The sequence below is a fragment of the Oxyura jamaicensis genome, chromosome 2 (assembly GCF_011077185.1).
Source record: "Oxyura jamaicensis isolate SHBP4307 breed ruddy duck chromosome 2, BPBGC_Ojam_1.0, whole genome shotgun sequence".
Classification (NCBI taxonomy): Eukaryota; Metazoa; Chordata; class Aves; order Anseriformes; family Anatidae; genus Oxyura; species Oxyura jamaicensis.
Window position 1 is genome coordinate 54,501,262 of NC_048894.1, and position 15,354 is coordinate 54,516,615.

The 15,354-nt window shown below is 38.7% G+C and overlaps 1 protein-coding gene across 1 annotated transcript; it reads right to left on the bottom strand.

Moving 5' to 3' along the window:
• Nucleotides 1-2,029: 2,029 nt before the first annotated feature.
• IGFBP1 (insulin like growth factor binding protein 1) lies at nt 2,030-8,236 on the bottom strand. Its single transcript, XM_035319368.1, has 4 exons — nt 7,644-8,236; nt 5,842-6,020; nt 3,962-4,090; nt 2,030-2,933 (listed from the first exon to the last, which is right to left on the bottom strand). Exons 1-4 carry the CDS (start codon nt 8,020-8,022, stop codon nt 2,802-2,804), a joined length of 819 nt encoding a protein of 272 aa, XP_035175259.1. The 5' UTR covers nt 8,023-8,236; the 3' UTR covers nt 2,030-2,801.
• Nucleotides 8,237-15,354: the final 7,118 nt, after the last annotated feature.

Below are 15,354 nucleotides of genomic sequence, written 5' to 3' on the forward strand. Positions count from 1 at the left end.
GAGGGAAATTAAATAGGGAGAGAGAAATTACAGGCCTTTGATTTTATTTATTTATTTATTCATCCTATTACTGAAGCTGATCATAAACATCAGGACAAATCACAATGCATGCACCTATGGTCTAAATGTAGGCCAAGCTCCTGGCAGCACTTTGACAGGAGAGATATAATATACCTTCTTTGCCTCCTTGCATTAGTCCTAATCCCAGCATACAGAAGAGTCTGGGCCAAGTCAGACAGCCTAGCCTAGAGAAGCTCAAATGAAATCTGTCCTGGTGAGTCCTGGCAAGATGTCACACAAGGCCAGATTGCAGATAAGGAGACACCCATTCCTGTTGTTTTCAGTGTGATAAAAAGAACTAAATTCCCCTAAGAAACTGGTCTGTCATGTCTGAATGCTGTACAAGGTAGCTTTCACTCCCGGTGCTTACCTTTAAAGGAAACAGTTTCCTAAAACCTTTCTGTGTTAAAAACTCTAATTTCTTGCAGCTAGGATGTGAACCTGCCACCCTGCAAACATTAGAAGTAGCTGTCCACTGGATTGCTATGCTGCAAATATACAAATATATGCAAATATATCAATGTACTATTAATATTTATTAATACGATAAACATTTCCCCTATATATAAAAATCCCAACATAAAGAACCAATTTCCGCTGTTTAAAGATCAACACTATACAAAGCTGATGGGGTGACAACCTTACGGAGCCAGTGTGCTCTTGTGTGCTACAGCTGTGAGTATACAATTTTTCCCTTCCTTTCCTCACCATTTTCCCTTAGCAAAGCCATATGACCATTGTTCATTGCTGTGGGTGTGGTCTGTGGAAGGATTCTCAGGTTCTGCTCAAATTCATTGATTCTTCATTATTTTCATCCAGTGATTGCCAAATATTTTTACATAGTGAATATAGTTTTACAATGAAGTTTAGCCAGGTCTCACTATAGTTCATTACAGGAAGGTTACATTTGTAATTATTTATAATGTCAATGCCATCAACAGCTTTTGCAATGTTTTCCTGGGAAGATCTCAACATACTCAACAAAGCAATGCACCAGTATATCCATACTTTCAAATCTGGGGCAGTTTGAAATGTATTTACTAGACCCCAATAGGATCAACACTGACATATAAATACTGCCAACACATTCAATAACTAGTGTGATGCCACTGAAATGTAATACTCAGAGCAGGGATTTCCATGCTTTAGCTTCGCTGCTTCTGCAAGCAACTTCCCTCTCTCATTTTAAAACCAAAGCTCATGCCAAGAAACTGCTGGAGGTGTTTTTTTTTTTTTTTTTTTTTTTTTTTTTTTTTTTTTTTTTTCCTGAGTTTCCTCCCAGTCAAGCTTTTAAAAATGCCCCTCAGGCCCTTTTCTTGGTAAGGGTTGGTCCAGCCATTTTCCACCAAAAAAAAAAAAAAAAGAAAAAGAAAAAAAAAAGAAAGAAAGAAAGAAAAAAGTTTGAAGCAGGCAAGGCAGTCACTTGCTTCCCTCTCTTTCCCTGCAGCCACTAAATAAACAGAAGAAAAATCTGGGAGAGGGAGAGGGACTGCATGCTAAGCACAAGGGACCCTCTTCTCTGCTTTCAGCAAAAAGAGTAAGGCTGGGCTTTTCCCCAGCCATCCTTTTCTTCTTTCCAATCTCTGTTATATTTTAAACACACTAATATTGCTGTGTTGGGCTTTTGAATTGAAAAAGTCATACAGCTTTCCTATTCAGCAAACCTTTTAATAAATTTGCTTATGGGCTGCTACTTTGCCCAAAACAAAGGTTTGCAAGGCACAGCCAGGACTGGAAAGGACAGGAGAAAGGGAATGGGGAGAGGAAGAGCAAAAGAAGAAAACGTACTGAGGAAAGATGGAGCTGGGAGCTCAGGAGGCAGATTTAGAAGGGCTGTGTTTCCCCCTACTCTCCCACCCCCTGCTACAGTGTCCTGCCTGCTGTCTACTGTTCCCTGTCTGCTCTCTCCAGAGAGCTGGTACTTAAGTGTGCTGTGCTGCAGAAACATGCAGAACACAAGAGACTGGGGCTGTGTAGAAGAAATTATTTAATAGCTTATTTTAAATAACATTACAATGTCAACATGTGAACAATTTACACCTATGGCACAGAATATCCTGTTGTTCTGCCATATGTCCTGTGTGGAAAAAGAAACAAATACTGTCCCATACTGAGTTTCAGTATATATTCAAGGTTTAGACTTTCTTTTTTAAGAAACAGTTTGACATTGAAACAATGCAATGTTATATAAACAAAACAAGTTTTAAATAAGTTCCTAACCATGTTCTCTACTGAAAGTTATTTTTTGAAAATCAATTTTACATTTATAAATACATAGTACAAAAATGCAAGTTTACAAGCCATTTTTCCCAAAAAGATTTATGCCACTTGAAGTTTTAAGTAGCAACATTTCTCCAACATGCCACATGCATTTAAGAGCCATAATATTAAGTATTTACACATAAAGTTATGAAGTGTTTGGGAATATAAATTAGTAACAAGACACTGACAAAAATACACTCACTATAAAATAAATAATTCAACAGCTTTACATATGAAGGTATCCATAATATTATACAAACATAATATACAAGACTGTAGGAATTGATCTTGCAGTTGCTCATATCTGTCACTTGAGCATCAGAGTAATGCCGGCACAGTAAAAAATCTACTTTATGCAGCTACCTGTATGCTGAAAATCAGGTGCCTATAACTAGCTTACTGGAATGAATCCTGACTGAAATGGTTCCTGATGAGAACAAGCTCCACAGAAAACCTAGTGTGAATGAACGTGTGTAGTTTTATTCTTGTGAGTTGAGATACTGTTGGCATTCAGGGTCTCCTTTCACTTCTGGAGATCCAGGAATTTTTCTTCCAGTTTTTGGATAGACACACCAGCACCCAGCAGACTCTCCATCTAGTGAAGTTTCACACTAGAATTATTAGGAAGAAATAAATAAATAAATAAATAAATAAATAAATAAATAAATACTTTATTTGAGAAAACTCACTATGCGACGCTACAAGTAGAGCTGTAGAACTAGGACTGGAAACTCAGGAAATGCCACACATGGACTCGTTTTGAACATAGTGAGCCTTGCTCTGACAAAGCCCCTAACCAGCACACTTGATTAGTGAGCCTTGATCCAAGCTCAGCTACCATATGAGCAACAACAAATGTAAAACAGTTTGCCCACTCCTTGATAAACAATAGTATAAAACAGCCATATCTTCTAGTGTAAGAAACTGAAGGAAGGCAGAATATATAAGCTAGAGAGATGAAAGCAATGGCTTGATGTCCTGACACTTCATGCACAGAAGAAAATAGGATTCTTTCTTGGGATGGAGGTAGTTAGATTTCTGTTCATGCCTGGCTAGATCCTAGGTCACAGTGAGTCACATGGTTGTGCCATGCTCTAAAACAAGGAGTCTCAGTGACATAGATTTATGCAGACCTACTAAATTTGTGTGCATGACCTGTGGTTACTTTTTGTACTTTTAGAAGGCTAATGTTGCTCCAGAGAGTTTTGTCACTGCAAATGTATTTTACTGTGGGAGCTGAGAACCTCCTATCTCCATAGTGATTTTTACACATACAATGAACAACGCAGGCAATGCGGTGGATATTATGCATTAACATCGCCTGTGAATATGCTAACAAATTAGTTACATGGAGCTTGACTTGGCCTGGGAACAGACAGAGTTAAAAGATTTTAGAGAAGGCTTTGCATACACCTGTTCTGTGAATGGAGAAGACTCCTGCCTCCATTTTTATCAGCCCAGAGCACGCGGCTCACTTTTAAGAGAAAGACAAACCATCTGTTCCTACTACAAAGTATCCCTGTTTTCACGACATTTTCCAGCAGCTGCAAACTTGTGAGCTCAAGAGCAGGGGGCTATGAAAGGGCTATGTCAGACTACTCGTAGCACTGCTGTGAGCAGACAGGAAAAAAGCACGTACCTGTTTACTGTGGTAAAATCCATTCTTGTTGCAGTTGGGCAAATAGAATTTGTAAATGTCCCCTTCTCTTCTCTGCTGAGCCTTTGCCAATTTATACAGGGCTCTGTAGAGCTCTTTCTGACAAGGTCCCTGCAGGAATATCATTCAAACATTCAAAAATTGTCAGTACTGAAATCACAAAGAAGCCAACCAAAAAAAAAAAAAAAAAAAAAAAAAAGTGATGAGCATAGGAGTAGAAAAAAGCTGAAGATAATTATTAGTCATACAGTCTGCACCAGGCTGCTTTGCATGTAGTTTCTACATGTTTCAATAGGAGCACAGCCAGAAAACTCTGATGTTCCATTTAGGCCTTTGTTTTTATTCTTTGAAGTATTTTCTGTCCTCAGAAACATGAGGATTTAAGTCCTTAAATTGCCACACAAGGAAATTTAACCTGTACTGAGTAAACACATTACTGCTCAGAGGGTACAATATCTCCTATTATGGGGAGGTGCGTGTTAGGAGGCTGGTGTACGTGAGGCTGGCCACGTTTTCTGGGTTGCCATGGTCTGGGTTGTTCTGTTGATGTATGGAGAATAGGTGCAAGACATATATAGACAGTACAAGAGCAAACATCTGAACGTTTGTTATCTTTTGTACAGGACATGGCCGTCACCAAAGCAGAGTGGAGAGCACTGCTGTGGCTCCGAGACCCAGACTCAAAGTACCTGGAACTGGGAATGAAAAACTGTTTGCGTGTCTCTCTTTCCCAGCTTTTTGAAGTCACAACTACTACTTCATTAATAGTGGCTAACATGTTAAAATGAATGAAAGGGGAGGAGAAGTGACTGAACAAATATTTATATTTGGGAGCAAAAATAATCTCATCCTCTACTTTTGCAAAACCTCCCTTCACATGAACAGTCCTATTCAAGTCAGTGGGTTTATCTGTAGTTCTAGGTCAGAAAAGCAGAAGCCTAAAAATCAGAATTGGAGCTAACAGCACTTAATAAGCATAGTCCAAACTAAATTGGTGCTTAAATTCTGCTTTGGGTGTGGAGTGAGGCTTCCTACATTTTGGGGATGGGAAGTGGGGGTTGTGTATTATTTCTTTTTTTTTTGGGGGGGGTGCGGGGGCTGAGGGATGCGTGCGTGTAAGAGAGAGAGAGAGCATTATGAAAGTGGGCTTTCCGTCGTGCACAATCCTAATTCAATTTAATGCCGCCGGGGCGCGGGTTTATGCCGGCTGCCCCGGACTACTCTAACGGTGGTTCTTTGGTGCCCTCAAGTGGCACCAGAAACTACTTGCTCACATCCCATATGCCCACTAACCACTGCAATTTTGCGGTGCTGAAGGTAGAAGTGAAGTTTAATTATTGAGCTTTCTGTCTTTTATGTGCATTTCTTGTGAAAGAAATAAATATTTTGGTTTGCATTGGTGTCTCATCAATGTTTTTATGTAAGTATTCCTTTTTACTTCACTGAACACTGGACCAGGCACAAATAACCTTTTTTTTTATTATTATTTTTTATTTTAAATTAAAATAAGAAAGAATTCCAAGATTGTAATATGGGTTTCTGGAAATTAAGGAAACATGTAGTAATCTGATATTAATTGCAGAACAAGATTCAGACTCTACAAGGACTCTGTATTGGACAGATCTGATGCACACCTCTTTTTATAGCTCCTGCCATTTTGCCTGTTCCTCAGGCATCTGATGAAGGCATTCCAAAAGAAATCTGTTTGCTAGCTATCCAAAATTCCAACATTTTGGTGTTGCTGTTGGACTTTTATGCACATTTTCATTTTGTATTCAGAATCAGTAACTTCTACTGAAGTGTTCTATTAAAAGCTTGCAAACAAAACCCAAAACAACAAAAACAACAACAAAAAACCCTACCTGCTCTTTCCATTTCTTGAGTTCAGATATTCTCTTTGCTTTCATGTTTTCATATGCAGTGATGGCATTCCAGGGGATGGATTTGTCCTGGCCTATGGGAAACATCATCTGATAGTTCAGCATCTGATCCTGTGTCATTTCAGTGCTTTCTAAAGGTATATCCTCAGGTTCGATAGAGTCTGGAAATGAACAATATTTAAGTGAGATAACGAAAAAGAAGAAAAATCAAAACCACCAACCAAAACATATAATGTCTAAGACAGATCCACTTCACTAGCTCTTGAAGGAGTAATAATTTACATTAAACATTTTGTTGTAAATTCATATAAGGACACGTGAGCTCTAACAAGTTGGTTATTTTATGAACATTCGGAATCACACTAATACCAAATCACACTAATACCAAAGATTAAGCTCCAGCTAGTCTGTTAAAAATTAAAAATTTTTATTGACTGCAGTGGGTTGTAGTCACTTCGCTAAATGAGCAAAGACTGGAGTGAAACTTGAAATGGATTTAGATTCTTAACAGCATTATGTGTTTCAGTTCTTATTTAGGAGATGAATTAGTACAGATCTGATCCATGACATCCTGTACTTTGTTCTGTGGCTTGCTTCACAGAGGGCTAGAAATTCACAAGCTATGGCAGAAGCTCCTGGTGGCCTGCAGTGGAACAAATAGCTGGGGAGTGGAAGAAGCTGTTTGGATCTCCCTGAGCATGGCCCATGTGCCCATGCCTAACTTAGTGTGTGAACTCTTCTGCTGGAAGCAAAAGTTCCTTCTCTTAGCAGGAACTCATCATGGGATAAAAGTTTGACATGTGTAAATAACCTGCTGGGTCAAGGCTGTAAATAATTATCCAATGGAAAAAATAATAATAAAAAAAAAAATGGAAGAGAAAGATTGAGGAGGGAATGGAAAAAAAAGAATAAAAACAAAGAATTAATAAAAACAAATATTATAGCTTTTCAACTGATGGAGGTTTAAACACTCAGTTTAGTTGCTGTTCTCTCTACTCCCCACCTCAAGTACAAGAGAAACTCAATTTACTACCACCAGTGGCCATTGTTATTTTGAGTCAACCATGATTATTTTTGTAATGCCTACTGAGTTATCTTCATCACCACTGCATGAACATAGCAGCAATGATGGTGAGAATGTTAATAAACAGTGAAAATAATAATAAACACTATTAAAAAAAACAAACAAACAAAAAAACACAATAACAAACACTGAAAAAGTTTCTGGTCATTATCGTTTGACATAAGATGCTTGATACAGCTTTTTGCTCAAAGAAATTTGGTTAGCAATGAACTATTTAATATACTTTTCATTCTGAAAATGAACCTAAATGCAATGCCTGCTTAGGTCTTTTCATTCTCTCTCAAGACTTTTGGAGTTGGCCATCAATGACGTCTAGAAAACATTTGTAGCACTCTAGTTGCTATTTACTATTAAAGCAGAACAGTCTCTAGAGTCCCAGAAACCTCGATCTGATTAGCCTGCATCGTCCCATTGCAACACTTCATCTTCTTGTCTGTGGCATAAAAGCCTGCTTTGCCGGCCTCGCACTGATCTGAGCGTGTTCGCCTTGAAAACGCTGCCTGCCTTCCCTGTTTTTCTAGCAAGTGCCTAACTTTGTCCACTTTTTTTTTTTTCCCAGGCTTGTGACTTTCAGCGCCTTCAGCTTTTCCCTTAGCACAAAGCACATCCCTCCTGGAAAGACCTCGTTCCCCCGGCCGGCCGGGAAGGAGCGGGGCGCAGCAGCTCCCCGGCACGGAGCGGGGCCGCGACCGCGCCGTACCTGTCAGCTCCGCCGCGCGCATCCCTCCGGCCTCGCTGGCGGGCAGGCACGTCCCGTGCCCCCGGATGAGGGCGGAGAGGGGCCGAGGCTCTCCCGCAGGGACGTGGCAGCGGAGCCCTTGGCGGCAGCGGGCCGTGTACACCCCGCACGGCTGGCCCGGCCCGAGGGCGCAGGTCTGGCAACAACCGCAGCCGGGCTGCCGAGCAGCCTCCGGGCAGCCGGGGGCGACGGGCGGGCAGAGGGCGAGCTTCTCCTGGGTGCATGGGGCGCAGTGCACGGGCTGCAGGGCCACTCCGGCGGCGAGGCTAGGGCCCAGGAGCGCCGGCAGCAGCAGGGACGGCAGCCAGCCGCGGCGCAGCAGAGCCCGCAGGCTGCTCATGTCGCTGATGAGGAGGGACGGCAGAGAGGGCAGCTCGGCAGGCTGGGGAGCAGCAGGCAGTTTACATACATTCAGCTCGGCCGAGCCATTTATACAATGCTTTGCCTGGCTATTAATCTTTAACCCCGAGTTAACTATTATCTGAACAAGAGAGCTAGAGAAACATAATTTCACTGGCGGTTCAGATCCCTGACCATTCTTCCCCTCCCCTTTCACTTTCCCCCTTTATCTTTTTTTCTTTCCTCCAGACATTCAGGAATGCTTTTATTCCCTCACCCCACCTCTGCCCTGGCATAGTTAACAGGAAAAAATGCGGTGGGGGTGGAGGGGAAACGGGCAGAGGGGAATGGATGAGTGGGGGGTATTCCCTCCCCTTTTGCCTGTCACAAATGTCTCATGTTCTTGACATTTGATAACAATGTAAATGTTTAAAAAAGAGGAGGGGGAGAGAGGGGAGGAGGGAAATCCCATTGAAACTGAAGCAGCTGACTTCATATTTCCACAGCAACAAATGCAACAAACCCTTGTTGAATTTTCATCATGTGCCTGCAGGTTAGGAGGACACTGACATACCAAAGAGGGGGCCCCAAGGGTAATAAAGCCATCGGGATCCTGTAACCACTGTACACATGGACACGGGAGTCCTTGTATTAACCTGTCAGAGGGGCTGCACAGCTGAAACTAAAGGGGTCTTCTGCCTCTGCTGCTACTGCTGGGATGAGGAGTATCAGTCCTCAAAACATACGCTTGGGGTAAAATAATGTTGGTCAAACAAACTGGAGAGAAATGAAATAATTCTGCTTTTCTCTCTGTCCTGTTACCCTCTCCATCTACTCATATTTCACTTTTTTTTTTTTTTTTTTCTTTTCTCCTTTGTATGCAGTGGTTGTCCCTATAATAAAAGCAAAAGCATTCAAACTTCACTGTGCTGAGCAGATAATTTTATCCTGGTATTTGCAGTATGTACTGAGCTTGAAATAGCAAATTCCACTGTCAAGTAATCTAAAGTAACATGATTTTTGTTTATTTGTTTTTGTTTTGTTTTTGCATTTAGTTCTTAGTTCTCTGTTACAAATGTGTCATTTGTGTGAAAGAAAATGAAGCAGAACTGCAGAGCATCCTCTAATATTTTATTTTTTTCACTTCTGTTTCTCTGGTACTGATGCCAAAGTTTTTTATTTATAATGTAGTTTTTGTTGCCTTTTTAACTCCTGGTATTCTTAAGTCAGTTCTTGAAGTATTCTTATTAGTTACAGATTTTTACAACTTGAAGAGATTTTTTCACCTTACTACTTCATCTAATAGTTTTATTTTTCCAATTTTCAGCCTTTTAATGGAATAAAAAAAAAAAAAAAAAGGTAATCTTCAAAAGCTCAGGATATTTGAGAAATCTCCAGCTGAATATGCAAAAGATAGCAGCCCTTCAAACTCACTTTCATTTTTAAGGATTTTGAACAAAACTTTTTTTAAAATAATTCTGGAGAATTCATATGTCTATGTGTCTATGACTGGGAGAAGATTCTGGCTGAAAAACTGCAGTATGACAATTTCTGTACAAAAAACACAGCAATTAGACTTTTCAAGCTCTAATGCTTATTTTCCCCTTTCATCTATATTTTCTTCATGTACATCTGCCATGGGAAATGATGATCCACCTATCACTCAATGTGAAGTGAAGAATATATAAAAGTATACCTTCTTCCTTTCCTCCCTCTTTTCTGTAAAACAAAACAATGCAAAACAAAATCTGTTTTGTGAAGAAACATGAAGGGAAAAAAAATTATAAATGACCAGGTAGACCCAGTTGTAAAATGACAAAGACCCAAAATCTCATATACATTTGTATATGTGCATGGATGTATTCATTCACTTACCTATCTCTAGATAGCTAGAGTCTCTGCTAGATAGCCTTGTAGCAACAGAATCGAGTATCATAATTCTATTGACTGCCTATCATAAGCTTCTTGCCTATGAAATGACTGTACTCCAGAGTGACTGCTATGGTCCTGACTGCAGTTTTTCTTCCTTTGCTTTAAAAAAGGGAACATGAACTGAGAAGAAATTGCTTTTAATGATACATTTAAAACACATCTGTAAAAAGTTTTTTAACTCATCATCATCATTTTTAATTGACTGGATAAAGAGAAGCTTAGTGCAAGACTCGAATCTTTGTCTGATGTGCAGGCCTATGTCACAAAATTTCCATTAGTTTGAATGGAAGTTCTTCCAAACCATAATTCTGTTTCCAGGTCTTTGGCATACTTATCATTGCTGGGGGGCAGCTGGCAATATGTGAACTGCCCAGACAATTCCTAACAACTGGCAGCCTTCTAGAAGACATATTTTCTTCAACTTACCCTGTAATGATAAACAACCCCCAAGCACCCACTCCAATTACAAAATATTTTGAAAGTGTGTTTATTTTGCTTCCTTTATGATTGCAGTTCAACTCTAAGTGATGGGTTAACCTTGTTTTATTGTTGTTTTTTGTTTGTTTGTTTGTTTTAATTTGCTGTCCTTTGTACAATCAAAGTGAGGAAACCTCATTTTCCTAAAGCAAAATTTGTAAGCAATTACCTACCCACACAGAAGATAGACACTTAAAATCTATCCCTTAATCTTTCATTTGTAGAAATGTGATGAACATACTTTAGGACAGGTTATAATAACGTAGGACAGTATCAATCAACAAAGCAGTGTATTCGTATAAGTTGTAAGACATCAGTGAAGGCAAAGTAGTGTATATGTTTGTGTAGACTCTGTCTGATGTAATACTACAACTCACCTACCAATCTCCATCTCTGACCCTAACATTGCCTTAAAGAACACAAACAGATAAGAGTCAGGAGGTTAAAAACATCCATAATGTAAAGCTATGTTTACTGAAGATTTTTGGTGGTAATGTTTAGATGTTCCAACTGGCATCCTCTAATATGAACCACTAATCAAGAGACACTACATGAATCCTAAGTAAGGGTTACTTTTCTACAAGACTTTTCCCACTGATTTCTCAAAAATTCTTAACCAATGACCTCATATTTAATGTTATTTTTTTCTTTAAAGCTGCATGAAATGACTCATAAAACTTAAAGTTTTATATGTTTATGTACAAGTGATCTTTATCCTCTAATCACCAAAAATTCAACTGGCTTGCCAAATAATTTCCTAATGGGACTGCTTCAGTGGAATGTTTAAAATACCCCAAACAAACAATGGAATATCCTTATAATTTTACCTTTTGTAAGAAACTTGTCCTGAATTGTAAGTTTAATATCTAAATCTACTATGTGATGTATGTACATACAAGTACACATGTATATATATGGCATCTACCATGTGAAGAGAAACAGCTTTAGAGACATGAAAAATCCACTCTCTTCTTTCTCATCTGTCCCATCAAAGATACTTTGTGACAGCTCTATGGATTATTAGGATTTTTTTATTTTTTTAATCCAAGTAATTCATAGTACTGAGGTAGCTGTTGAACAATTCGAGTGTTTATTGATTGATTTTTTTTTCATAATTTTCACTTTTCAACAATGACATGTATGTCTTTTGATATTATTTTTCTATTATGGTTGGATAAGCACAAGTTAGATTCTGGATGCAGATAAGAACATGTTCCACATTTGTTTTGCACTGATATTCTCTAATTTTTTCAGACTGACTTTAGGCATTTTTTCCCAGCAGTTATTATTATTATTTATATATATATATAAAAATATTTTAGAAATAACTAGGTGATTTTGGTGCAGAAGCGCCAGTGAGAAAAGTGAGGTATGTCTCATGGTAATTCTAGCTAAGGAAGCCTCTCTGTGTCATACCATGGGTAATCTAGTTAAAAGGGGAGAGAAGAGAAGGAGTCATTCATTTCAGTGGTGGTACCTGAAGCATTTGTGCATAGAGTAAAATGTCTGGTTTCCAAAGTTGTGTGTCCACAGAACAATCAGATAATTATTTTCAAAAATAGTGATCTCTGCTGGCAAGAAAGGATAAAAAACAGTCTAATCATGCCATAGGCCAGCTGCTCCATGCAATGATGGCACAAGTGAGAGTTTGCCCTACCAGAGAAATAATCCAGACAAGAGGTAAAGCTAAAGGAACTCCGGAGAGCATTAATTCCTATGTGGAGAATTAATATAAAAAAGCTTTGGATTCACTTCATTTACTATTGTCAGCATTACTAAACCCAGGTAGGGATATTCCCTGGGGCAACCTATGGAAATGAAGGTTCTCCAGTGCCTACCAGAGTAGGCTGTAGCTCAGCAGGGACTTTGAAGAATTTTACTGATCCCTTTAGTGTTTCCTTCAGGAACACAAACTAGCATCAGCTGTTTAAATCTCTGTATGTTTCTGACCACTGTGTCTCAGCCATGGACCCAGGAAGACAGAAAAGCACTATCAAAGAAGTAATGTGTCCTTTACCATGGTCCCTGAGTGCTATAGGCACTTAAGACATGAGTATCCAGACTTCACCACCATTGGGTTAACTTCTGAAGTGTTTGCTATCTTATGCTGATAAAACAAAAGGTAAAATCTCCAAAGTTTTTCTTTAAAAGCAATGTAAATAGATTTTTCAGATGCATATTTAAGCATCTTATTTAAAGGACAATTTGAGACAGTAAGAGAGAGCTACAGCTTCCTTTAATGCCTGGGTCCATCACATCGGCTAAATGCCATAATCTATATGAATCCCTCTTTTCTCCCCAAATAAATAATTGGCTTTCCAGGAACAAAGCTTTCCATTTGAAGTAGAGAGGGAAGTAGGCAGTATTGACAGAAACAAAGTGAGATCCAGACCCAGACTGGGGGCAACATTTACTATAGCCAGTTACACAGCTATGGAGAAAAGTGGCTGTGGAAAAATAGCCAATAATAATTAATTTATACTGGTTTATGCATCATCAGATGCAGTGTTGGATGTTCCTTTTCACACTAAAGAGGCTGTGTTTTTAAAGACATCTACTGGTAACCCAAAAATTCAGTGCCATGGGTGCCACTGAGGTTTAGGATAGGTTCAAATTCCTGATCTTTTCTTCTGATGTGCAGGAGGCTTTTCTCCTCCATGACAATCTTTGCCTGTTAGTGCTAGAAACTAAAGGTACTGTTCTTTCCTCTTTTTATCTTTTCTATAATGTTAATAAAAGTAGGACTAAGTCATAAGACCCAGATCACAGTAAGCCAAGAGGTCCATTTTCTTGGGTATCCTGTGAAGTGGGAAACCAAAACTTGGGTACAAACATGCCTGAACTATGCGTACTACAGGAAGAGGGGCTAAGCTGCAGACTGCAGCCTGAAAGTCTCAGCAAGAAGGTAAGAGAGCTGCTCCATACACCAAAATGATAAGCTGTTAAAACAGGAGATCATATTTCCCTGAATTATTTACAATTGTCTTCTACATTTAGGCTGTTCACCCCTGCACTGGTTCTTGCAGAAATAAAACAGTTCACTCAGCTGCTTTTGTGAAAAAATCTGTCCCTGCTTTATGTCCTGGGGTATTTCTGATTTCAGCAATATCACTTAGTTATTATTATCAATAGAGTTGCTAGGAGTACCAAGAGTACTTTTCAAGTTTCAGAGCTTCTAATTGTTTCCCCAGAGCATGAGGGACAGGACTTCAGGGTTTCAGTCAATTCTACAGATGTCAAGGCTTGCACAGAGAAATGAAACCAGGAAACCTGATACTGGAATTCAGGGTAGCCTTAGCTATTCAAACATAACTACCATTGAATTAGTATCTGATAGTTAGCAAGAGTGAAATTTTGATGCTCAGTGCAACCTAAATCTATGTGTATTTACAGTTTCTAGCTGTTTCTAGGGGACCCACAGTGAAATCTATGCAAGTTCATACTGTCCATAGGGAAAAAAAGATGCCAAAGGTTGTGGCCTTTACTTGGGACCCCCAAACCTTCCTCTGAGGGGACAAGATTTGTTTTCTGGGGGGAAAGGTAGAACAGGATGAAGATGAACTAACTGTGGGACACAACATTCTTGTTCAGGAAGTTCACCCTATGTGGCACATACTTCAGCAAGCACTTCAGAGAAAACTGAAGCTGCTGACTTGAATTGTCCGCAGAACACTTAAAACTGCGTAGGCTCCTCGAAGAGGTGCACATTTTGCAAATAGAGACCTGAATTAGTTAATCCTACCTGTGATTATATCAAAATCACACTGGAGATAAGACTGAATATTACACGAATATTTATCTGACCTAGTGTACAAATAATCTCTGCCATCAAACACAGAGATCACACAGAGTTACTGGATTAAAAAAAAAAAATCAATAAAATTAATGTATAATGAAACAAAGTAAAAAGCCAAGATTAGGTTTCCAAGGCACTTTGTTACAGATGAAAGCAGTGCCTCACTTTACAAACAGAAACTTGACCATATTTAATATTCAATAAATTTTGCCTTCTGTAGCAAAACCATGTAGAAAAACATAAAATTTCTAGTGACCCACAGCTCATTAATGATATTTCAGTCATAAAAATTAAGATAGTCACAGAGAAGAATTATTTGATGTCTCAAAAGGTTTGTTTCATGAAATCTAATTGAGCTGTTGTAGAATTGTCTAACTATGTAATAATAAATTTATAACTATGTAATAATAAATTTAAGGTTTTAATTTGAATTTTGGTTTTGCTGTTGCTGTTATGATTAGTGACTGAGAGACTATGACATGTTTGTTCCCAAAACCAAACAATCCCCCCAACACAACTTCCTTATTAATATAAGTTACTACTTTTATATATATAACATTGCTTTTTATCCCCTCTGATTTAATAGCTTTCTCAGTGTCAAAGGTACCTAGTGAAAATACATTCCATAGACTCCTTAAGGATATGCAAAAAAGCACACCTTTTAAAATAATACAGAACAAACTATTCCACTTTTCTCCAAACATATTCATGACAATCTTAGCATTTTGCCAGTCTCATATAAGTATTTTCCTCTGTGCTTTAATATATTTTTTTTCATCACCCAGTTGTGGACAAAAAAAAAAAAAAAGGAAAGAAAGAAAAAAAAACAACACCCCATCTGCTACTGGATGTACTAGTCAAGGTCAGGATACACTATTGATTTGTATGCTTGCATCATAACCTTTGTAGTATTATTTCCAGTCCAACTCGCTTAGTGAACTTTTTTTTCAGCTACTCACGGCTATTCAGGTTGACAAACAGCACTGCTTTCTCCTTTCTCCACCATCCCAGTTTCACCCTTTTTTCCTTTCCTCTGGCATAATTACAATTATAATGTGATTAAAAATCTTATATAGTGTGTGCAGTGGATCTTTTTTGTGTGCGAGTTGTTTGTTTCTGTTTGTTTTT

Bases quoted from the DNA above. Each gene is read 5' to 3' on its own strand.
- IGFBP1 (XM_035319368.1), bottom strand. From the start codon at position 8,022: ATGAGCAGCCTGCGGGCTCTGCTGCGCCGCGGCTGGCTGCCGTCCCTG. The intron at 6,021-7,643 runs GTACGGCGCGGT...GTTCATTTCCAG, and splicing joins GCGCGCGGCGGAGCTGACAG to ACTCTATCGAACCTGAGGAT. The intron at 4,091-5,841 runs GTAGGGTTTTTT...ATATTCCTGCAG, and splicing joins TCAAGAAATGGAAAGAGCAG to GGACCTTGTCAGAAAGAGCT.